Source organism: Camelus dromedarius, chromosome 4 (assembly GCF_036321535.1).
Source record: "Camelus dromedarius isolate mCamDro1 chromosome 4, mCamDro1.pat, whole genome shotgun sequence".
NCBI lineage: Eukaryota > Metazoa > Chordata > Mammalia > Artiodactyla > Camelidae > Camelus > Camelus dromedarius.
Genome location: NC_087439.1, coordinates 19,919,024 through 19,945,704, shown reverse-complemented (window position 1 = coordinate 19,945,704; position 26,681 = coordinate 19,919,024). Strand labels below are relative to the sequence as shown.

The 26,681-nt window shown below is 38.0% G+C and overlaps 1 protein-coding gene across 1 annotated transcript in view; it reads right to left on the bottom strand.

Moving 5' to 3' along the window:
* The window catches only part of THSD7B (thrombospondin type 1 domain containing 7B), a 764,170-nt gene that overhangs the window by 87,361 nt on the left and 650,128 nt on the right, over positions 1-26,681 (bottom strand). Inside the window, exon 16 of the mRNA XM_064484730.1 lies at positions 40-173. Within this exon, the coding sequence (XP_064340800.1) occupies positions 40-173 (134 nt within the window). The remainder of the gene's footprint in view (positions 1-39; positions 174-26,681) is intronic.

Sequence of the window (26,681 nt, the reverse complement as noted above, 5' to 3'; positions counted from 1 at the left end):
CCACTGCCACATTTCCCACATATCTCCGTTTCCACACACCTGATCTTCCTAGATTGCGTTCCTCCTCCACAGCGCAGGGACCTCAGCTCATTGTGGACGGTACATGGAGACCAGTGTTCTACAGCCCAGGAATACTGATTGCACTCACTGTAACATGGGACTGCCTCATGCACCTGTTAAAAATAGGAAAGGAAAAAAAATTATGCGGGACTACCCAAGGTAGGGAAAAATAGCGTAACTTTTAGTTAAGTCTGTTGAATATAACCCAAAGAACTACACTCTGGCCCGAAAAGCCAAACTGTACTCCCCCCAAAGCAAGACATATTTGGCTTCTCTAAAATTACTGACTTGCCTAAAGAAACATCCAGAGGAAATCAACCAGAATATAACTGCATGCCTTTGCAGAAGAGAACAAAAGCACAGTTATTTCCTACCACCAAGAACAGGAATTCCATTACGTTTTCATTCTCTCAAACAGCTCACACAGCATCTATTAGATGGTCCAGCTCTCAATTATATGGTATATCGTATTCTCAGATGTACTTTACAATGTCAATTGAAACAAATACATGTAAGGCAAATTTACTCTTGAATATAAGAGGTTCTTAGAATGCATGAGAAAAGTGGTATTATTTGCACCAGAAATTTCTTTTCATGCCCCCAAATGATCAGAGCTAACAGGAAATCATTTAGCCTGGTGGGCATTGTGACTTCATATGAATTTAGCTATTTGTAGGATGTTTTTAGAGCGTAGCTGAAAAACACAGACACACACAGACAAGACGCACACGTCAGAGGCTGTGCGTGATTACTGATTGTGAATGTATAGTTTTACAGTAAAAACAACGAATACAGTAAATGGATTCTTATGTTACTTTCTATGCATTTACTTGTCATGATTTTTCCTAAAATTTTATACCAGTGGGTAGTCAATTGAGTTTTTCTGCTTCTTCAAGACTGAATTTAAAATGCAGTACTCAAGACAGAACACAGCTTTCTCCCTTGGTAAGGAAAAAAAAAAACTGTTCTGTCATAGGATATGTGACTAGATCACAAAGACGGTTCTAAGGTAGCATGCTAATGAATAATGAGTCAACCTATTACCAAAATAGTTAATTGACGCTCTTCCTTTTAAATAAGAACTTAAGCCCATTCTTTTCCTCCTTTTGCTTTTCCAATCCCATAAAATTGTAAATGATGACTAGGGAGTGCTATCCAAACAGACCCATTACTAGCAAGTTTCCACTAAATGCAAGGGAAAGCGCGATGTAATGGGATAATCAGAAAACAAGATTGGAGCACTGTCAGCATGTTAGATGGAAGTCAGGTGAGGAAAGGTTATTTGCGAGACTACATCTTAGAAATCACAAATAACGTCAGAAACTATTTTTAACTGAGGGGTTCGATCGGGCTCTCTCATGTAGAGTACATAATGATAAAGGAAACCACATAGTGAAAGTATGTGAGGGCAAAATGAAAGGAGATGGGAAAGTAGAAGTGGAAATGGGTGTGAGCAAAGTGAGGAATTAAGTAATAGAAGAATCACATTTCATGCTGTGAATGCTGACAAGAACGGAATCAAAGGGTCAGAAGTAGTGTCCGAATTAGAATAAGCAGGTAACACTTGTCAAGAAGAACAGTATGGCCCCCCAAAACTCAGAGTGCAGTGGAGGTAAGAAAAAAATCTATAAAAATGAAAAGACACGATGCCAATCAGACACCAGGAAACTGAGCTGAAGACCATTGAGGGTTTAGCTGACCCAACTGCACTATGGAAATTAAGCTTTCACTGAATTTATGAGTTTGTTCTATAAACTCTTCAATACGTATCAGACAATTTAAAGAAAGCTTTTTGATTTTCCTATGAGCTATAAGAAGTTCTGGTAAAGCACTCTGCACAAACGGGGTGGATGAAAAAATTAATTAATAGAGTAATTCTTCCCACACCTCATGCACGAATCTAAGAGCAAATGGATGGGGTATCCTCTCTGAGATGGACCTATCTTTCTAAGCTACCAATACTAAGCAGAGCTTACACCTTTACCCTCCCTCCCATATAAAGCTCCAAGGTCAGAGGGAAAATGAAACACTGTTTCATTGCATGTACCTCTGATATACACATTTGAACACCTGGTCATATATCAGCTTACTATTTTTATTCTTTATTCTCCAGTGAGCTACACATATAGCAGAATAATTAATCTCATTGACAAGCTATTGGAACACAGGAAGCAGGTCTCCGTAGGGAGATGTGGACCCACCTCCTTGAAAAATGGTGTAAAAAAACAGGACCTCTTGAAGAAGATTCTCCAGTCACATGAATTTAACTGATATTTTCCCCCCATATGTGTCTGCCATTTTAATATCCCTCATATTGTCATTTCTGGCTGACAAATCCCTACCTTCTTCCTTCAAAATCTAAGTAAATCCCACCACTTCCACAAGGCCTCTCCCATGACTGGCATCTTTGCTACTCTGTGAGTTTCAGTTCTTAGTAGACTCATAGTCAGATTACAATGTCAGGGTGTGCATGTGCAGGGCCAGGACAGCGGTGGTGGGTATGGCCACAGCGTGTGGTGCTGGGGGAGCGAACGCTTTCAATGACATCATCACCTTGACTCTTCCCTCCGCGTCTCATCTTCTCACGCTACTTGAACTCTTTCTCACCTTAGTCTTAATATAGCTGTATGTCTGCTTTGTACTTTAAATCATACAGAGTGAATAGGCTCAGAGAAACACAACTGAACTCTCCACAGATAAACATATTTCTGGTTTTAACCAAAGTCAGACCTGGACTATCAATGTTTGTTTATATGACTACTTGGGGGAAAAAAAACAAACCTGTTGAGACTTAGGAAGACAGGGATTGTGTTCTATGATGTCTGTATTTTGTAAAACATTCAGAGGGGACTGGTGCCCCATAAGTATTTGTTGAATTGAAACTTATTTTTGAAGGGGTCTTGATGGCTAAATGACCCTCACTTAATTTTTTACAGAAAACAGGCTCAGAATAGAACATGGAAGGCACAAAGCTCAAGGGACAATAAGAAGGAACAAAAATGAAAAACTTTTCTTTCCATTATGGGGCTTCGGTGAAGAACAGCCATCACTATGTTATCAAAAGGTGCCACCTAATGACTTTGTGATGGGAAAGAAAGGCTGCCCCTAAAGAATTGTGAGAGTTGTTTCTTGAGAGCCCGTGTTCATCAGAAAAGGAGTCTTCTGTAGAGGATCAAAAATCCTCACAAGAGGTTAAAAAGGCAGCAGGCATTCAAGAATAAAAATTTACCACCAAGATGCCCGATCTCTCCTCGTGTTGGTCCTTTGTGTTCTGGATATTTCATATTGCTATTTAGTTGGTGCTTATTATAGTCTCATAATGGAAATGTGTTAAAGCATGGACTTTAACCAGGGAACCATATGGAAATGCTCTAAAGGAGAGAAATGAGCCATGGGAAAGTTAAATGAAAATCATTTCTAAGTGGCACAAATTACAAAGAAAATAACAGGGTTTAATAGGGCCATTGATGCTAAAAAATGCTGCTGAAAAATCTAAATCCTCTGAGAGAAGTAACATTTCATTCTCCTACTAAGGAGTCCTATTTATTTCTTCTTTACTGGGGAACTGGGTTTTTATAATTTTGTAGTTCCAGATTCATATCATAAACTCATTGAGTCAGTCTTTTAATATTTAATAAGTAAGCCTTTGCTCATTGTAACCGATCAATTTAATTAAGTATTGTTTTCTGATCCTGCTCGCTGACTGTATAGACTGCCGGCTATAAACCAGGAGGCAGGGCACCCCTGGGGTTCAGACGTCACTATTATATATCAGAGTCTTAGGGTTTGAGGGCTCACATAAAGCAAATCGTCCAACAACACCCACAACAGAAACAAAAACAAAGAAAGGAAAATTCATGGCCTCTAGTTTCCTGTAGCAGTAACTTTTGCTCCAGTGAAGCTGCCAGTCAAGGCCCAGGTAGAAACCTGCAGGCTTGACACCTCCATGCTGGGCGCCGTGGCTACTCTGTAGAACTTGAATATCAGTTCAAAGGCCCAATTGGGACAAGAGATTCCTGCAAGTCAGAGACAGCGTCTGTCCCACTGGAATGTGAGAGGAAATGGTCTCTAGGAGTGGTAAGATCAGTAAGGCACAACAGGTCCTCTTCGCCCCTTGAAGGTTGCAAGTTCTTAACATAAGATGTACATATTTGCCTCTCACAGGTCGATGATCCTCACCCCTTAATTCAAAGAACTTCCCTACTAGTCCTTTCTGCTTGTCTATGGTTCCTTTCTTTCTTCCTCCAGGGCTCATATTTTCCTCACAGAATGGTCCTCCAGACTGTACTTTCCTTCAACTTACCAAATTCTGTCCCTTCTCTTATTCAATCAGCCACAACGTTCTGCTCTCCATTATGACTTGTCTGACCAGCTGGAAACTATCACATTTACACAAATAACCTTTCGGTTCCATTTTTGTTCATCATGCATTTATAGCTGCCTGTGTACAATGCAGTATGTCTATGCAATGCTAAAAAGTTCAGCCCTAATGCAGCTGCATCCATATGCCTTACAATGTGCCCGTCACTAGTCTCTGATCATCAATGGTAAGACAAATATGCTCCGTGGATGTTGGTGGCTTATACAAACATTCTATGCCGTAGGTCTTGACCATAATGATCATTTGAGTTAGACAAGGTTGGTGCAGTCCCTATTTACAGGTAAAAATAACTAAAATTTGAAGAAGCTAAGTTAGTCATTTATGACTTATAAATGACGAGGCTGGTGCTCAAACTGAGATTAAGAAACCTACTTTTGTGATGCCGAGTTCACAGGCTCTGCCAGTTTAGCTTGTTATGGGCACATCACCAGGATTCCAAAGAGTTATATTTTCAGTGATGAAGCTAACACTAACATTGATCAATTCCAGGAAAAAAAAAGAAAAAAGAAAACCAAGAGCTGAATTTTCAAAGGTGTCTATATAATAAGTGATAGAAATATTCCTAGTCGTTGGATACGGAATCATTGTCACAATTTCAAAAATCCAAAAAGTATCTTGGAAGACTTGGTTCCATGTTTAAAGTCAAGTCAGGCCTGTGTCTTTTGAATGGTTGTAATTCTTTGTGTGAAGATGATGGGTTAAAAATACACACACGTGTTTCTACGTTGGCATCTGTGGGAAAGTCATCATGCCTATCATCTTGTGCTATGAGTTGCTCCTTGGAGTCCGGATTCTCTGGAGATCTGGAGCCCATGGTGGGGTAACTGGCAACTTTAGCCCAGATGCTCAAGTCTGAGGCCCTGACTAACCTCCTCTTCCAGGACGTTTTCACACACCACCTCCTTAGCTACACAGCAACCAAAGACTTCCTCAGAATTCCCTAAATTTACCATTATTCCTGGTTTGTAAGATTCATCATTAATAAATATGCATTATATGTTTTCCTTACAATTTTGATGTTAAAAAAATCTAAAAATGAATCTAATAATGCAGAATATATTTTATTTGCAAGATCTGTTGACAAATAAATTGTTGAACTTTAAAGCCAATGGGAGATTCATTAAAACAATGACCATAGGAGCTTCATTCCCCTTCTCCTAAGAATAGTGGTTTCCAAGCTTGATGTGCAGACCTGGAAAACGGCAGCTTTATTGTAAGCATGAATGCATTCTCATACCGAATGTTGTCTGTATTTTCCATGAATATCATCTCAGAAGTGTTAGTCCCACCACTTGTCAAATGAATGCAGGGAATGTTGTGATTTTAAAAGTTTTAATTTCATCTGAAGGTACTGCTAAACTTGAAGTCACTCATTAGAGATTTCTCAGTCCATACTAACTAAAGGCATAAGATCTTTATATCAAACACTCAGGGAGCCACTGTCTTTAAATATAAGGAGAAGAATAAATGGCCTAACAAGGAGCCTGTGCCCTATACTGTTTATATTTTGATTAAAAGATATTGTACAGAATAACCCTCTTTCTAAAAGTAAATAGTGAAATAAATTTTTCCTGAGAAGTTCTAACCTCTAGATTCTTTACTTTTCATTTTCTGATGGTCTATACCACTTAACCCTGCCTGCCCTGGCCTGAATATCGCTGATGATCTTTTAAGCACAGAGTCCTGGTTATCAGTACCAACACCCATGCACAGCTAAACCATCTCTGCATCCACAGCATCCTATTTTCCTACCCCCATGGCAGGGGATGGAGGGATGGGAGGCAAGAGAGCCGGGTACTGAGACTGAGTAAGTGGGGCCCCAAGCCATGATGAACTTCTTCCCCTCCTCTATGTTTCCTTCCCCTTCAAGGGTATCACACACAGCTCATCCATTACAGGGGGTATTTTGTGGAGGGGAGCCACAAAGCCCTCATCCAAAAGTCCACAGTTAAGCTCAGTTATCTGTGTTGATGTAGTTTAGATTATTTATAATGGTGAATAAGCAGAGATGCCTATTTTTTTAAATGCATATTATATTTTCCTCATAGCAGATTTACATTTCTTATTGTGCATCATTTAAGCTATTATAAAAATAAACCATGGTCCTAAAGTGAACTACATGGTGATGGACATCAGCAACAAAACCCACTGTTGTGGACCCATTATCCATAAAGCACAGGATATTCTACAGTAAGTATGTGTGTGCACACTCACATGTGCACTGATCAGAATCCCTCTGTGCCTGGTATGTGTCACAGAACTGAGGGAGCATACTGACATACACAACTTGGGGGGCAAGCTGATCTAGAAAGCCCACTCTCTGTACCACAGCATGGCGTAAAAAAGGGAAACTCACTCCAGGGTCTGGACTGCCATCTGCAGTCCCCTGGGAGAAGCCGCCCACTGCCATGCTATGATCTCAGATCAGATGGAATTCTGTAGATTGTTCACAGTATGCCAGGGACTACGGTCACGGTGGCCTTTTTGATTTTCATAGAACAGACTGCAGTGATCAATCAAGCTCAAGTGAAAAAAAAAAAAAAAAGCAACCCTATGCCACTTACATTGATACTTTCAGAAAATTCTGGAGGAGCTGAACTCATAGCCCTTCATAAAAGAGGTTACAGATGAACCTTGAGGACAGTAGGTAAAATAAGCCAATAAATACTGCATGAGTACACATATATGATGTAGCTCAAACAGTCAAACACATTGAACCAAAGAACAGAATGGTGGTTGTCAGGGCCTGGGGGGAAGAGGGAAAAACAGGGACTTGCTAGTCAAAGGGTATAAAATTTCAGTTACGTAAGATGAGTAAGTTCTAGAGATCTGTGCAGTGCTGCCTACGGATGACAGATTTTGAAGAGTATAATACAGCACTGTTAAGAGGGTAGGGCTGATCTTATGTTAAGTGTTCTTAAAAAGAGGTGTGTGTCTCAGAGGGGGTTGGATTACACCATGGAAACCTGACCAGTGAAAGGGCCTTTCTGCCCTTAACATCTATGAGATGCTGCCTAGGGGTCTAGTTCAAAGATTAGACAGACAGACAGACAGACGGAGTGAGTCTGGATCCAGCAGATGACCAGCAGAAATCAGGGGAGAAATAAAAACTTTCTGTTGCCACAGAAAAGACAGTCTGAAACAGAGACAGCTTTGCCTTTTGGCAGGTAACAGAAGCTTACAAGTTATAGGCCGAAGGCAGTGCTAAAGCAGAGATTAGCAGATCTCAGTTCTTAGAAACAGATGTGCAAAGGGTAAGTAATTCAGAAAGGTATATGGCATTGTTTGGGGTTTATCAAGAAAGGGAGGAGATGAGGTTTAGGTCCAAGACTTGCAATTCATTATATAAGTGTCATATACAAGTGAAGGCTTTGGGGAAAACCTTTACTTTCCTACTGGTTTTCGCTGGGAAAGCACCTCGTGTAGATCCCACTCATTCTCAGTAACTGAGAACCTCATGCGACCCCCACTCTAGGGTACATGCAACTGTCTCTACACTCAACGAATATGAGAAGCCTGTCGGAACATGCCTAGGAAATCAACGTAACTTGAACTACAAAGAAGGTATTTGTATAAAGAAGCAATGCGATCTAAGTTGCACATTCTTCAGGCAAAGAAATTCCAGGTTTGTATGGCTGAACTATCAGGTACAAATGGACAAGGATGCGTAGCCAGTGGGATGCAATCTACTACGAACTATTTTGGATGAAAGATTTGTCAATGAAGCAAGCAAACAAACAAAATCTAAATACAATTCTCATCAGATATACACAAGGCCCTGGTACATACAGGATGAAGCCTGAAGACTGTAGCTACCTGTGGTAAGTAAATGGGGAATTTGATGAGGTAGAACTTTATTTCTAGACAATGGGAGCCACTAAGACTTCTGGGATTCATATCAGGAGAAATAGTCCAAATGAAGTTTGGGATACATAAATCACCTTAAATGTGGGGGAGAAGGAGATGGGAATATGTGAGAAGGCTGAGAAAGGTGAAGTGGTCTCAGTATGAGGTCATGGTTCTGAAGAAAGGATTATTATATCTACCATTTTCATAAAACTTCCAACATAACACGGAAGAAGAGACATCAAGATGTGGTGAAAATGAAAGAGACAAATGAAACATTAATGCTTCTCTCTGAAGTCATTTAAGATTCACATATTCTAGAACCTAGAGACACATTAAAATTTCTTCTTCTTTTATTTTTTTCACCCAACAGAATTGCGAGGAAGAAGACAAGGCATCAGCTTCTCAACTGCCCTGAATTCCAGGGAGTGTTGCTAATGAGCAGAGCAGCAGAAACTCTTGGGTATTTGACAAGAAAACTTCTTCATCATATTTTTACCATCTTATTTCATCTTATGCTGGCTTAGCTGGGCTAAATCCGAGGCCATGTGTGACCTGAAAAGCCATCTAGTCTTTGGAAGGTTTGCTCAGAACTTCCCAATATTCACAGTAGGGAAGCACAAAACTGGTTTCTAGGACCATGTCCAAAAGGAAAGCCCCATAATTGGCAAGAAGCGCCTTTTCCCATGTTTCCTATCACACAGTGAGGACTCTGGCCCACCATACCTCAGCCTCATGACCATTGCAACAAGCAAATCATGCCTACTCTAAAACGCATCAGAGTTCTCATACAACGCTTACTCCCAGGTCTATGGGGAGTGAGAGGCAACAGAACAAAAGAAGAAGCCGTCCAAAATGGACTTTATGCTATCTAGTAGAAGGAAAGACATAAGAATCACAGTCCGCAAATTCCAGTCCTAATCTGGTTAATTCCAAAATGCTCCTGCTATCAGAAAAGGCAGGAGAAGGGGAGAACGGTGTATCTTTATCCAAGAAAAAAACACAATTATTTCCTTTTAGTTTGGTGCAAAAGAGAAAAATTGAAAAAAATTTTAAATATTATAAAATATCCCTAAAGACACTTTTTGCACAAAGATGTTGTGTGTCACACACACACACACGCACACACAGAGTAGTCTCTTTTCCTGCTGCAGATACCTGCATGAGGAGGCAGTTCTAAGACTGCGTTGTGCTGTAACGGTTTTCCCTGTAAAAATACAAGGCCAGTCACAGCACTAAACAGCTTTTAAAAATATGAACTATTAGTGCGAGTCCTTCCATAACAAACCTGATGTGTCTGGGACAAAGTTAAAGTGAAACAGAGCCACAAGGGATGTTTTATCACCAAGGATGGCACAGCCTGACCTTTGCAGAAATGAGAGGCAAGATTGATTGGATAATGGAATCCCTGCCATTCACTTACATAGTGATAAATTGGAATCTTGGCTCTGATTTCCACCCTAATTTCACCACTTGGAGATTCTTATTAGGGGCTAATTGAAAGCTGCTGCTTTATGGAGTAAAGGGTATTTTGTTGGAAACAGTCTTTCCCTGAGGCAGAAAGTGAGGAAGAGACAAAGACTGATACAGACCTTTAGGTCTTTAGGCTCTTCACAAGATAAAAACAGAAGATGACTGTTGAAGGAAAATAGTGTTTAAGGTAGACCTGTACCTGCCCTCCAAGATAGCTGATGGTGAGACAGAAGTCAAGCCTAACAGGAGCAAAATCACCACAGAGAACACAAATGATGAGCCTATTCCTGGGTACTTGCAAAACACAGGTTATCTGAAAAACTTGACAGTGAAGTTCTTAAAGTGCGTTAAAGAATGATCAATTAATCCATTTATATAAAGTGGGCAAGTTTCCACAAACTTGGACTCGACGGAAAGTTAAAATATAAATACATGTGCAACCGATGACAGCTTTTCGAGATATTTATTGAGAATTAAGATTCCAGATACCATACTTCCTCTGAATAATCCTTCCCCTACCCTCACCCCTCACAATGAAAGAACTTTATACACTGTGCCCCTGGTTTATACTCCATGCTCAACAGATATATATTGGCATAAATATGAGTAAGTAAAGAAATATTCTCTAAGCATGCTCCTGAAAAGCATACATAGAACAAATCATGATGCTGGTATCACCTAAAGATAAAAGTTTTGCCCCCCTTGTAAATGACTTTATGTGGACTTTAATATTATGCATTAATAATTCAAATCTAATTGCTTGTAATTATACTATGGTCCCCATATTTGAAAGCAGATAGCCAAATGATTTCAGTCTTTCTTATATATTTTATGATTTCAAAGTTCTCTCATCTCTGATTTCATTTCTGATTTCTCTGAATACAGATGACAGTAATTGGAAAGTGTTACTCCACTTTCCTATCCCAATTACGGATGCCTTGAATTCATTATGAAAAATACAAGCTTCAGAAGGACTGACTTTTTCTTCCCCCAAAGGTAGGTAATACTCAAGGTTTTCAGGACTCACCATTCCTACTAACTGAAGGAAGCCCCTGCTGGCGCGAGGGGGCCAGGCTCACAGTGACAACTGGCTCTCTCAGAAGGGAGGGACAATCTCTTACATGTCTCTTAAGTTGCACTTAGCATCTGACATGTTCAGGGCCCTTAATAGGCTCATAATAAATGCGTGTTGAACTTAACTAAATGCTAGGAAGTATAGGGCTTATGGTTCTAGATCTGAGCTGGCATCTCACTTCCGGGGGATAGGGGGTCTGTTAATACATTCTTCCTTAGCAGAACCACACTGCTTTGGATTGATGAAATGGCATCTGTAGAGTAATTTAGGAGATAGGCAGCATCAAATACTTCACTTGTATTGGATTCCTGTCCTGCATTATTGAATTCCTTGGTTGGATCCCATTAAATTGATAATGCAGTCCTCTGCAGGGGTGGCTTCATTTCTGTGATGGGTGAAGTGATCCTTTATACTGTGTTAAAGATCATCTGTGTTCTAGTGAGTGGAGAGGTATGAAGGGAGCCATGAGAAAGGGGTTGTGATTCAGGTTCCGCCACTGATTTCCTGGCAGCTCACTCAAGGGACTCTTGGGGTCTAGCTTTTCTCATCATAACCTGACATTAATACTTACTTTTCCAGAGAAATATAGTAATGGTATATTAGCTTTCAAAAGTTTGAGTTCACTATGAGTAATATTTGTTTTGAGTAAGATTAGCAATGAGGCATGGAATTGAAGAAATTTTGTAGCTGGAAAGGAGCTACATGACCATTTATTCCAACTGCATCATTTTCTTTATCATAAAAGAAAAGCGCACTCTCATCTAGATTAACCTAATAAACTTTGAAGAGTTGTTAACACGGCACCCTCAAAGCCTGGGAGAGATGACAGACTGAAAGAGACAGATGCCTTGAAGTTTTATCCTTCCTCATCCTCCACATCACTGAATACACTGCTTAGAAAGAGAGGTGATCGGTAACAGCTAAGCCAGCAACCGGAGTCATTCTGGAAGCAGCATTATTATTTCTGATAAAGATACAAAAGGCTATGTACAATTCCCCAGTCACATCAACTTCTGACATTCTCTTGAGCATGAAATGACTCCTCCTAAAAAGAAGTCTTTAATTTTATAGCTGAGACATAAAAAGTACCCCTAATGAAAACCTATTAACAATTGAGGGATCATTTACTAGATACAAGGTAGAGAATAAGGTATTGATTAGGACTGGAAAGAAAAGAGTATGAATATCATGAAAATTATTCTTCATTAGGGATAAATGTCACCTTACAGTAACAGCTGAATATCCTGTAACAGTTGGGGCTTTTAGTGGTTGCAACTAGATCACTTGTACTTATCTAATAATGCATTCATTCATCAGCCATGTACTGATTATCTACTGCGTAAGACGTAGGATCACCTTAGCCATTGGACAAAGATGACATAAATTCTTCTCTCATGTAGGTTTTGAAAAACTACAGTCCAGGGGCCAAATATGGCCTGCGACCAAGTTCGTTCTTTCTTTTCTAAAAAAAGTGACATATAATTTATATATCAGGAAATTTACTCTTTTTAGTGTACAGTTCAGTTTTTAGTATATTTACAAACTTGTGCAACCATCACCATTATCTCTAATTTCATAATATTTTATTCATCTCAGAAAGAAACCATGAATCTATTAGTGGTCACTATCCATTCCCTCCTTCCCTGCCCCCCGCCCCGGGCAGCCAATCACTAATCTGTTTTTCGCCTCCATACAGATTAGCCTATCTGGACACATCATATAAATGGAATCATACGATTTATGGCCTTTTGAGTCTTTTTATTTTGACTTAGCAATTTTCAAAGTTCATCCACATTGTAGCATGAAAAGTACTTCATTATTGTTTATGAATGAATAACATTCAATTTTATGCATATACCAAATTTGTTTATCCATTCTTCAAGTTGATGAACATTTGTGTTGTTTCCATCTTTGGCTCTTATGAATAATGCTGCGATGAACATCTGTGTACAAGTACCTGTGTGGATACATACTTTCAGTTCTCTTGGATATATACCTAGGACTGAAATCCCTGTATCATATGGAAACTCTATGTTTACCTTTTTGAGAAACTGCTCAAGAGTTTTCCAAAATAGCTACAACCTTTACATTTCTACCAATAATGCATGAGGGTTACAACTACTCTACATTCTTGTCAAGACATCTCATTATATAAAACAATATTGTTTTATATTTCCCTAACAAATACTAATGTTTAGCATCTGAGCATTTTTTCATGTGCTTACTGGTCTTTTGTGTATCTTCTTTGGAGAAATGTCTATTCAAGTCCAGTACCCACTGATTAACTGAGTTGTCTTCTTATTTTTGGGTCATAAGATTTCTTTATGGATACTAGATTCTTATAAAAGATGTAATTTCCAAATACTTCTTCCATTCTGTAGGTTGTGTTTGCACTTTCTCAATTAAGTTCCTTGAATTGCAAAAGTTTTTAATTTTGATGAAGTCCAGTTTACCTTTTTTCCTTTTAGTTGCTTGAACTTCAGGTATTCATTTCCTGATCCAAGATTACAAAGATTTATACTGATGTTTTCTTTTAAAAGTTTTATCATTTTTGCTCTTACATTTTGGTCTTTGATCCATTTTGAGTCAAATTTTATATATTCTGTCAGAGTGGTACAGATTCATTCCCTGGATGTGGATATCCAGTTGTCCAAGCACCATTTGTTGAAAAGACTATTTTCTCTTCATTAAATTGCATTGACATCTGTGTTGTCCTGAACAACAGCTTCCATGTCCTAGTCCCTGGGTCTAATGAATGCTACTTTATATAGCAAAAAGACACTCTGCAGAAGTGGTTAAGTATCTTCTGACATACAATCCTAGATTATGAGGTGGGCCAGATGCAATCAAAAGGGTCCCTTATACGAGGATCACAGAAAGGCCAGATATAGACAGTAAGACGACAATGAAGCTGAGATCAGAGTGATGTAGCCACAAGTACTGAAGCCTCTAGAAACAGATTCTCTCCTGGAGCTTCCAGAAGGAACTAGCCCTGTTGACACCTATGAGACTTATTTTGGACTTCTCACCTCCTGAACTGTAAGATGTTGCTTGAAGGCCGTAAGTTTGTAATAATTCCTTACAGTAGTTATGACACTAATGCAACCTCCTCATCAAAAATCAAGTATCATAAATGTCTGAGTTTATTTTCAGATTCTTGGTTCTATTCCCTTGATCTAGAGGCCTGTCTTTAGATACAACACACTAATTCTTGTAGCTTTGTCTTAAGTTCTGAAATTGCAAAGAATATGGCCTCAAAATTTGATCATTTTCAAGACTATTTTCACTATTCTGCTTCTATTGCACACACTGCATGACTTCAATCCACTTAAAGTTACTAAGACTGTTATATATTCTAGCATATGGGCTTTCCTGAAGAATATTCCTCGTGCAATTGAGAAGGATAGGTATTTCGACATCACTGGCTAGACTAGTTTTGAATTTATATCGTTCACCTATACTAGTGCTCTTTACTTCATGTAGAGTTACTGTCTCACGTCCTTTCACTGTGGATGAAGTACTCCCTTTAGTACTTTGTATAGGGCCAGCAATGAATTAGCAATGAATTCTTTGCTAGCAATGAATTCTTTCTGCTTTAGTTTATTGAGAGAGTTTCTTAAGTTCTCCTTCACTTCTGAAGAATGATTTTACTGGATATAGAATTTTTGGTTGCATCTTTCTTTTTCTCTCCCAATATGTTGAATATGTCTCCCCACTGCCTTCTGGTCTTACTGGTATCTGATGAGAACTTAGCTGTTAAGCCTGATACTGACGATCACTTGTATAGGATGAGTCATGTCTCTCTTGCTGCTTTCAAAGATTCTCTCGGACAATTTTTATTATGATTTTTCTGTGTGTATATCTCTTGGGCTTTATCCTATGTGGAGTCTGTTGAGTTTCTGAATTTGTAGATTAATGTCTTTTTCACCAAATTTAGGAAGTTTTGGCCTTTGCTTTTTCAAAAATTCTTTCTGCTTTTTTCATCCTTCCTCTTTTCCTGGGACTCCCATTATGCATATGTTTGTGTGCTTGATAATGTCTCACAGATTTCTGAGGCTCTATTCATTTCTCTTCTTTATTTTATTTTTCTGTTCTTCAGACTGGATAAATCTCAATTGACATATCTTCCAGTTATATGATTCTTTTTTTCTGTCTGTCCAAATATACAGTTCGGGCCCTCTAGTTAATTTTTTATTACAGTTTTTGTACTTTTGAACTTCAGATTATCAATTTGATTCTTCCTTATGATTTCTATTTTGTTATTGATATTCTCTATTTGGCTTGACATCATGCTTATCCTTTATTTTAGTTCCTTAAATGTTATTTAAAATAACCAATTTCAAATCTTTGTCTAGTAAGTCCAACTTCTCAGCTTCCTCAGGAACAGTTTCTACTGACTGCTTCCTGTGTATGGGCCATACTTTTTCCTTTGCATGTCTAATTTTTTGTTGTTGTTAAAAACTGAACACTTAAAATAATGCAATACGGCAACTCTGGAGACCAGATTTTTCCTTCTCTCTAGTGTTTGTTGGTGTTGCTCTTTGTTACTGATATTGTTTGTTTGTTTAGTAGCTTATTTGAAGAAATTATGTCAAATCTGTGTTGCTTGTCACGACTAATGATGTCTCTGCCTAATGACCTGACAGAGATTCCCTTTAATGTCTGGCACCAGTAAATCTTCCAGTCTTTGTTGAGGGGCTCTATGTGTTGGGGCACACATTAAACATTTAGCTAGGCTATTTACAACTCCATCTCAGGTCTCAATTCCTGCTTGCACAGAGCCTCAGTGTTAGCCCGAGGAGAGAAGGTCTGGTCAGGGCTTTCCTGAATATATGCACTGCCCCATGTACGCACATGGTCTTTTACTTCCCAGGAATACATCAGGGATTTTTAAAACCCCTATGGACATCTCACCCCCTAGCCATTCCTTTTAAACATGTTTTGGAATTGAAGTATAACTGGCATATAGTATTATACTAGTTTCAAGTGTACAACATAGTATGTACATTTCTAAATAATCACCACAATAAGTCTAATTTCCAACTGTCACCATACAAAGTTAACATGATATTATTGACTATACTCCCCATGGTTTACATTATATCCCCATGAGATACTCACTTTTTAACTGGAAGTTCGTACCTCTCTAGCCCCCATCCATTTCACTCATACTCAAGCCTTCTCCCCTCTGGCAACCACTAGTCTCTTCTATGTATCTGTAGGTCTGATTTTGTTTTGTTTCATTTGCTTTGTTTTTTAGATTTCACATATAAGTAAATCCTGCAATGTTTATTGTTCTCTGTCTGACTTATTTCACTTAGCATAATACCCTCAAGGTCCATCCATGTTGATCATCTCAACAGATACAGAAAAAGCATTTGAGAAAGATCAAACATCAGAATTTATGATGAAAAGTGTCAACAAAGTGGGTATAGACGGAATGTACCTCAACCTAATGAATGACTTATATGACAAACCCACAGCTAACATCATAGTCCATGATGAAAAGCTGAAAACGTTTTCTCTAAGATCACAGGAAAGACAAGAATGCCAACTCCTGCCAGTTTTACTTAACACAGTATTGGAAATCCTAGCCACAACAACTAGGCAAGAAAAAGAAAAGACATCCAAACTGGAAAGGAAAAAGTGTAACTTTTGTAGAAAATATGTAACCTTTGTTTGTAGACAATATGATTTTGTAGATAGAAAACCCTAAAGACTCCACCAAAAGATTGTTAGAACTAATAAATTAACACAGTAAAGTGGCAGCATACAAACTTAATTTACAGAAATCTGTCACATTTATATATACTAATAACCAACTTTCAGAAAGAAAAATTAAGAAAAGCTCATTTATAATTGAATCAAAAAGAATAAAATACCTAGGAATAAATTTAACCAAGGATGAATGAAATTGATGAAAGAAACTGAAGATGATACAAACAAAAAAACACACCACGCTCATGAGTTGGAAAAATTAATATTGTTATAATGCCCATACTACCCAAAGCAATCTGTAGATCCAGTGTAATCCCTATCAAGATACCAATGGCATTTTTCACAGAACTAGAATAAATAATTCTAAAATTTGTAGGGAATCACAAAAGACTTTCTTTAAAATTTGTGTTATCCTACTCTTTGCTCCAACTGTTAGCTACTATGTCAGGTAGCCACAAGTTAAACAATTATCTGATAGTTTTGGACTAATGTCTCCAAGGAAAAAGTTGTTCATACCGGGCCAGTTCTGAGTCAGGGAAAACAAAGACAGCTTGTGAGCAGGGTCTTCCAGAGAACATCAGACAGTCAAATGACAATTTTTCAAGAACAGGACTTTGAAGGCGCCCTAACCCTGTTCAGCCCTCTCCAGTGGCTACCAGGGTGTTGATGTTTCTTTTTAACATGATTGTGGGTAGCCTCTTTCAAGTCTACTGTGGAGCTTGGAAGCAAGGTAAGTTAAAATACAATAGAGTTTCCTGTTTTGAGATTCAGCCATTTTTCTTGGTGGGGGAATAAAAGGTCCTACATTTCTACAAATCTTTAATTTATAGAATTCTGAGAAACTTGATTTAGACAATTTTTGCCAGTGTTCTTGTTGCTTTCATGCAGGAGAGGATGTGGGGAGATCTTTTCTCCACTATTTTCGCTGATGTTGCCTATTTCTTTAAATCAAGTTTTACTGAGTCACAGCCATGCTCATTCATGAATGTGTCATCTATGGCTGCTTTTGTACTATGATGGCAGAGCTAAATAGTTGTGATAGAGGTCTTATTGCCTGCAAAGTTGTATTTGCTGACCCCTTCTCTACATCTCACAGTCCATGTTATGTAAGACATTATGAGCTATATGAAGCTTTTACTTCTTCAGTTTTTACACTGTATGAACAAGTTTTGGAGGAAAATTTCAAATGGGCTCCCCTTTCTTTATAAAATGAAATAAAAATAAAATAGACTAATCAGTAAGATGAAGGATTGGTTATTTAGAAAGAAATACGTCATGAACTAGGAGGAGAATGTCCACCTTCTTCAACTTAAAAAAAAAAAAAAAAGACTAACTTCACAAAATGAAACATTTTGGGTCAGTAACCTAAACCAACCCACCAAGTTGCATGAGCCATGCAGCATAATATACAGCCATCTAAGCAAAAAGTCATTAGTCTCACTCAGAGAAAACAGTTTCTGTAAGACTAAGTATTAATCTTGACAAATCATTATAAACAATCTTGGAAGTTAAATATGAGAACATGAAATGAATATTTAATTTCAGCAAATTCATCCTCTCCGTAAGTTGTTTATGACTAGAGCATGAAGTGGAAGATTACCCTAAGAATATCATACCATGATTTCACACACCATATGACCATAAAAAGCCAACATGAGCATTTAGTTGAAACTTAGATACAACAGGAGGTATGATGTCATAAAAGTCTTTGGATTTGCTACCCAGCTCCCATCAACAAAAGACTGAGTAGGTCTGGAGTTCTACATTTTATACCCTCCCTAGAACATGGAATCCAAACTGCCTAACCATTTTATTTTTCCTTGTTAGTCCTTGTAAAACTTTGCACATGAAAAAAAAAACATCTAGATTCTCCTGTGACTGACAAACTCAGTTTAGCTGTACTTAGCTCCTGGCCCCTAAGATATCATAAACATCACTCTAGTCTACTATACAGGCATCCTCTGAAAACATTACTGATGTTTTTATTCATTATATGACCAACAATATTTCAAATAAAATTGTGGACAGAAATAGCATGTGGATTTATTAAAACTATAAAAATAAAGAATCTGAGATTTACATGAGATATTGATGTAATCTTGAACAAAGATTAACACCTTTGAAAAACAAGAAGAGAGACTGAGAGAGAAAAAACGATCGATGTTCTGAATGTCATTTGCTAAGAATTTGGTGATCCTAAAATCAGCATCCTGATAGAAAGCTATGTACAGAACTCTTAGTACTAAGTTTGGCTCTCTGGAGATCATGCACAGTGCCATCTAATATCCCCTGAAAGTAGGAGATTTAATGTCAGAGACCTTTTCAGAGTCTGGTATATTCTGTTGATTCTAAAATCTCAGAGCATTGTTTTCTTTATATCTTAAAATAAGCCAAGGGTGGCAAAGTTAAGCAGATATAAATCAGTTTCTGGATTTCTGAAAGTCCTTTTGCTGATGTAAAGAAATCCATTCAACCACAACTTACAGCAACTGACTCTCTATGGGAGATTTTTTTCTTCCATGTGTAAACAATGTTTTGATCAGGATTTACAAAGAGAAAAAAAGCCGAATTGTGAAAGAACACATCAAAGCTTCTTTTCACTAAATGAAAACAGTAAAGACCAAAACAGATTGCAACACCAACCTGAGCCTTTGTAGAAGTCCATGTTGGCGGTGCATGACAAGCAAAAGGGAAAGAAAATTATACATGCATTAGTTGAGCTGCTATTATAACGCAAAACTGAACAAAAAGTAGAAATCCTTTCCCCTGGTTATTCAAAATTAACCGCTTACAGTTTAGCTAGAATGTGAATGTTTCCATCCCAATTTTCAAGCAAAATACCCCCTCTAAGTGGAAAGGCAACCGTATGCTTGTGTGGGAAAATAAAGAACAAATGGATCTGAGAGAGTCGAGCCGATTTTCTCTAGCTGCCCTCTGGCTGTGAGTTGATTCCTAAGACCAAGGCATAAGGAAATACAACAGCTCTCTAAGAAGTAGCACAAGTATCACGCTCACAGCTGATTAGTCATGGTAAAAAAAAAAAAAAAGAAAAAGAAAAAAGAAAGAAAGGAAGAAAGAAAAAAGACACAAGAATGATTATTTTTGAAGGTCACAGCTCACATGGGCCAGACTAAACCTCAGAATGTGAATTCCATGACAGATTCTTACTGCTCAATCCCTGCTCCTTGACATGCATTTTTACTTCTTAATATTCCCACAACTATAATTTTGAACTTGAGTGGTTACCTAATTACTGTCATCTCTATAAACAGACCGTATACTCCCTGAGGGCACAGCTACTATCATTTTGTTGTTGTTCATCACTGTAATCTCTGTTCATCCAGTGCGTGCAGTTGAGTAGATATTTCAAAAGTATTTTAGAATGGTGAATGAATGAATAGTAATCCCAAGGCTATATACATTATAAATATTTGGAAACATCTAAAAACTGTAACCCAAATCAAAAATTCATTTTCAGTTTGAACTAATTTATGGAATAATAGGAACATCCTTTTACCTGCATCTTGGGAATTCTAATCCAATTCTAATTTGAATCAATCCATCGTCATCGCAATCTATAACTAATGACTGTTTACAGCCAGAAGTCACCAAACCCATAGGGCTTCACAAACTTAGCAGGTGGCCAGACCTACTGTCACTACCTCAAAAATAGTATTAAAATTGATACATTTGCCAGCTGTAAGTTATATAGGTTAACTGAAAGAAGAACATCTTTGGCTTTAGAAAGAAGTATAAAAACATTTAAAATCCATAAGAAGTTCAGGAAGATCTCTGACATTAGAAAACATCTGTTTTTGGGATAACAGCTCGGTGTAACTCACTCAGAGTTAAGTGTTCGATGAACAATGTTCACAGGGTCATTCTACTGCACGTTAGTATCACATCTATGGAAACGATCCATGTGCTGTTTTAATATCACTACCAAATGTAAAGGATTACTGCTTATGGATTGGCGTTTAAATCAATGAACAGAGAAACCTGGGTGTATCACCTCTTTCACTCCTGTCTTTGTGTAGACATCCTACACGTTTTGGACTATTCAGAATTTAGTAAGGTTCTAAGTATACAGCTCCATAGTTCAAGGATTGCTAAAACTATTCAATTCTATTTCACTGCACTTCTGCAGCAAATTGATACAAATATGTGTCAATAATGAACACATTATTAACATTAAAGACCAAGAATTGTCTCCACGAATAGTAGTGGGTAAGTGATTTCTTTGATCTACATGGTTAAATTTCCACAAGTCAATATATAAAAGCAATCAATAAGTACCTCTTTTGTTATTCCTCAGGATATATACTGAAGTTTTCCGAAGTATTAGTAAACAGGCTAGATATCGGAATCTGTACTTTGAAGAACCGTTTTCCAGAATTTATGTTTATTACTCTCCCTTTTTCTGTTTTCCCCCCAAAATCTTGGGAATGTAATTAAAATACAGATTAAAAAAATTTTTTGGATAAAGATTAACCCCCTATTCTTGCTCAAAATTCTTTGCGATATTTCAACCACTTTACCCCTATATGCAACTTCAGTTTTTCTCCTTGGCTTTAGTCCAACTGCTTTTGACTGTTTCTGCTTTAAAGTACTGCTCTCATAAATACATGTGCCTAAGCAGAACCTGCTTAACATTCCCGCTGGGCCAACTCCACTTCCACATACCAAAATGCTATTTTTCCTTTAAAGATCAATTCAGGTCTTAGCCTAAATTTCCCCAAATCTGTGCTTCCACACTGTCCTGAATGCCTGAGGCTCAACAGACAGTTCCACAGATTTAGCTTTTTATCCCTAAGCCTCCATCTAGGGAGACAGAACACAGTCTGTTCTGAGACTGGGATCCACAGCACATACACTAGACAAGTTCAGACAAAGTCCCTTGGCTAAAACGCTGCAGGGCTCCTATCACAGTGTGAACCATACCCGCGGTTCTCTTACTCGTGGCCTCCCGGAGCCCTCAGCGACCTCATCCTGCTTATTTGCCTTTAAGTATCTCTGACTTTCTCCCTGTAGCTCATTCCACTCCAGTCACACCAGCCTTCATGCAGGTAAAATTTCCCCATTAGGTTATGCATGTATTTGGTATGCAGTGCAAGGTAAGAGTGAATTAGGTATTATATTCATTTTCAGTTAAAGAACAATACAAAAGTTGAATGACACAGACACAATTCAAACACGTTTCCTCTTTCCTTAGAGCACCTGTATTTCGCTGTTTCCTCAAAGACCAAATGAGGGGAAAAAAATGCATTGCCCAGAAATGTTAGTTAGCAATGTTATTTTTCAAAGAGTAAAACTGCTAGTTGGTCATAATATGCTATCTTATGCTCACAATGACATACAAGGGATTGCTACACACCATTTAATAGCCACCAATGACTTCCAAAATAGATGTACTGCTGTTAGACCCCTGGTTCTCATTAAACCTCTGGAATCCTCCAAAAATAGAAAGGCAGAAAAAGAAATGACTTTCTATTTGATGGTACAGAAACTAAAAATGGAGGAATAAACCTGGATCAAAGGCAAAAGGGGAAATGGGAGGATTAGGGAAATAATCAGTGTTTCAAACTCTGGAAAATCAAAGTTGGAACAAAACAAGCTCCTTTGATAACACTATTAACTATCTGTGTGTGTGTGTGTGTGTGTGTGTGTGTGTGTGTGTGTGTGTGTGTGTCTGTCTGTCTGTCTGTCTGTCTGTCCAGCTATGCAAGTACATGGGCGCATGAGTATGCATGTGTACAATGGGCAGAGTTACTTAATGTACACTTCAAAAATACGGGAATAAACAAGCGTGATATTGGAGAGAGAAAGCTAAGACTAGGGTTGACAAATTAATGTTTAGTCAAAGTTTTCACGGTGCTTCCACCTAATAAGAGAACCAATCAGGCAGTCCAAGAAACAACATTATCAGAGGCAAATTGCTGGTTCTAAGAGCCCTTTAGTCAGATGAAACTTGCCGAAATCTCAATAGCCTGTGAAGCCCAGTGGCAGCCCAGGCTAAGGACATGAATGCTGTGACTACATTAAGACAAATATAATAATCTATCTAGGGAATCATTACTTCCTTCTTTTGCAAAGAGCTATTTACATAACATCTGAAATACTCTGCTTTGCATACCACAAGACTAAGTCACAAAACAAAGCCTTTGTTAGAATGGAGGATCTAAAACAAACAACCCCAAACTACAAAACAATAAGAACGACAAATAATGCTCCAACTGCTTTGCTTAACCTCCTGCTATGTATCAGAATAGCAGGGATCATTTTTCTTTTTAAAGTAGGGCATTAAGATGAAGGAGGGGTGATGGAGTTAGCAGATTAAGGTAAGTCTGCAAGTCATAAAGTAACATGACAGAGGAGCCTTTAGTCATGTGAGCGCAGAGAGGCGAGGCCGACTTAACCAGTGCAGGAGTAACAGTGGTTTTACTCTGCAGTCTACTTAGTTTCTATGAGACAAAATTCTGCACAGTCATGTTACAGGGAACTGAAACCTTCCTAATACTAGAGGAAAGAGTTCGGATTAATGCGTACTGAAAGAAACAAACTAGCAGTAAGGAGCCATTTATATCCAAAAGCAATTTGGTGAATTAAAATAGAACAAATATATTTTGTCTTCATCTAATATTTCTAAGCTACATTGTTAAAAACACATGCTACTTTACTGTGCATATCTATATTATGTATTTATATATAAATATTATGTTGTATATATTACATAAGATAATTACATAGATATATGTGTATATATAGGCATATACCACAGATACACCAGATATCTATATATCTATGTATGACATGTCTATATCTATCTTATCTAAGCAAACAATGTGTGGGTCAGGTCCTCACTTCTCCATTTTTCTGACCCAAATATTTTAAGATGTATGAATTAAATTTTTAATATCAAATCCACGGCTTATCCACTATTTTAATTTATTATTTGTCATCAGACTTTTTTGTCCTAATGTCTGTCATCTTTTTCATGCAGCCACTAATTTGTTTTCATCCTGTTCAGTTATTATAAAATTTCTACATCACTCATCATTTAAAAAACACAAGTGAGATCATAAAACCCTGCAGATAAGAACAGAGTCAGAACAAGAAAGAGAAATAAAGATGCAAGGAGAAAGCCAACCATACTCTGTATCTGGAGACAAACTCAGGGGAACGAACATATTTAGTCTGTATTACACAACCAAGCAGTTTGTTTACAGAAAAACATTCAATTTCTTTCCCTCGTTAATAAGAAAATCTTACCTCAGAGATGTTATCTTTTTTCCCCAAAGGCTGTGATCTCATCAAATTAAATCTAAATTAAATGTGTTTTGTAGGAATTTAGCAAGTTATAAAACAAATCGAATAATCTAGAATAATTCTATTTGTTCTCAATCTAAAAGTTTTGCCTGTTCTATAATTAGATTATTTCTAGTTTCTTCAATCATTAATATCAAAGATCTAAGAATTTCTCTTTTAGTAGCTAAGTTAGTAATAGCTTCATGTGTTTAGAAAAACATCCTTTATTGGCATTTTATATGCAGAGAAACTAGCAAAATATATTTGATCAACATAGTTCTAATGACACCGCAAGATGCAGATTCGAAACGGTCCAAAAGTAATTGCATTCACCAAACATTTACTGACAACTACTGTGTTCTCAATATTATGCTAAGCAATTAACTTGGTAAATCACAGTTCCTAACCTCACTTCTTTAAGATTCAGCTCCAAAAATACAATGAAAATGAGTTCTTCTGTTCAAGCACACTTTGCTCTGTCAAATACACTCTATTTTATAGGAGTCTAATCATCTCCATTTGGCTATAAGCCCTAGACTTGGGCTCATTTCTCTGCCAAGAAAGCACCATTTGACATTCTGTGTGCAAAATACCACAACCTACCCAAAGTCACTCCAGGAAGACACTTTACCTATTGAGAATTCAAAATAATGCTAATTAGGCAAAGGACACGAGGCAGTGGCATCAAGCACACCCACGCTGATGGGAGTCAAAAAGGCTCCTTTTCTTCCGTGAACCTTTAGCCCTTACGATTAACCACAGGTGTACATAACTGCAAAGCAGATACAGCTGCACCTGAAAGTAGCTGATGGCAGGTGTAACTCGTCAGTTGTACCCACCCAAGGGAGTCCTTGGTTAATTATGCCAATTATTAGGTAAAGATAGGTATAATTATGTGAATTTCCATGTAATTTTATTGCTTAAAAAAACTAATGCAGAAACTAAAATACGAACATAAGCTTTCATAAAATTTTTCATTAAGTGAGAGTGCTGCTGGGTTTCAAGTTCTTCAGAACTGAGTTCCACACTCACGGTTCTTAGCCTGAGTGCCAGCCTGCACGCTCAAACATTGTTTGAATCATGCCTGCGAGTTTTCCAACAAAGTGACATGGCAAGGACATCTGGGACAGGATATTTTCTTGGGCTCAGGATTAAGCCTGAATCCTAATTCTAAATTCAATGCAGAAAACATTATACTCTGATAAGACTGCTTCACTGATCTTTCGAACTCAAGCAATATAAATATTGTAGAGTCAAGTGCTGTTGTCAGAGGAAAGTGGGCGTGTACCACACAGGGTCCGGCCCTCCTGCTGGGGACAGAACGCCTCTCTATTCCCCTAGCAGAATGAGCTTGCTCCTTGTGGTTTTATTTTCTGGCTATGGAAACACTGAGGTTGCGATCTTTAAGCCCACATTTTAACAGTAAGGCACATGCAACAAAAATGCTCTGTACTGATTGAAAAACTAACCTGAATATTGGCTGTTTGCATAGTTGAGAATGGATAAATTTCGCTGGTTACATAGCAAAATTCAAGGACCAATAATGCCTGTACTCCTCTGTCTCCTAATTTCAGCTACTAAGCTCTTGCCATATTCCTTGTGGCACCACACCCTATCACATACCACAATTCTACTTTTAGGTCCTACGCTTGTTTCCATATGCTTTTAGTCTACTTTGTGCTTTACAGAATGCTGTTTGCTCTCTCGAGGCCTCCTGGAGTCCTGCTTCTGCATCCTGGCCCCTAAGATCAGATCTGTGATATCCATCAGTAGGACTCCCCTTAACACTGCCTCCTTGGACCTCTCAATTTTGCTCACAGCAGTATAACTCACCTTCCTGTCTTGGTAAGTAAAAGAGCCTAGTGCTAAGACAGCCTAATTATCCAAGCAAGGCCAATGATCAAGCTGACCTGAAGTTCTGCCTTGTTGTCATTGTAAGGATCATCTGACAAATCCAAGAAATGTTTTTCACATTGCAATTTGGCCCCATTTCAGTTGTGCTCCAGCAGCATCATGGGCAGGGCCGACAATATGAATAGAGCACTTTGTCACTGAAATACATGGGGAGGCCTGGCAGGTCATTCAGCCACCGCCAGCAACATCCCCATGCAAATCTCACAAATGGCTTAATAGATCAGACTGCAGCATCTTGGTTAAAGAAAAGGCTGTAAATCAGTGAAACTTACACAGTTCTTCAAAAGTTCTACAGTCAGAAATACTTGTGAGACACCGCATTATAAATAGATGAGATACGTGTGTAAGATACATCTGTCTTACCTTTCTTTCGTAATGCATATTTATATATCAGAAGTTCCGAGACTACCAAGAAGAAGCAGGTTTAAATTTGTTAAAATTCATGTTTTTCAAACTTATTTTAATATAGAAACCTTTTGGGAGCAGAATCCCCGAGAACACCCTTTGTAACATCCCTGGCACATGCTCTGAAAAACCCTGCTCAAAAGTTCCATTTGTAAACAGATGTCACTCATTTTGGGTCCCTAGAGCTGCTTCACCTATTATTCACTCAACAACTGACTATTGCAAAGGGGAGGAGAGGTAGAGAGGGCTCTCTACTGACTGCAAGAGCAGTAGTACAATGCTCATTTTTTCCCCTACAGATCTGCACAGCTTTTAAACTCGAATTTTCCCAGGTGTACTACAGAACACATTGCACTATGAACAGTTACTTTTTCAATTAACAGTCAATATTTAGAGGGAGCAGTAAAAAAAAAAAAATTTAAAGGCTCCTTCGTGCTTAATTTTCCTATGCATTACTTAAAAAGCACTTTCTTCCCTTATAATGTTAATTGAATGATCACCCAC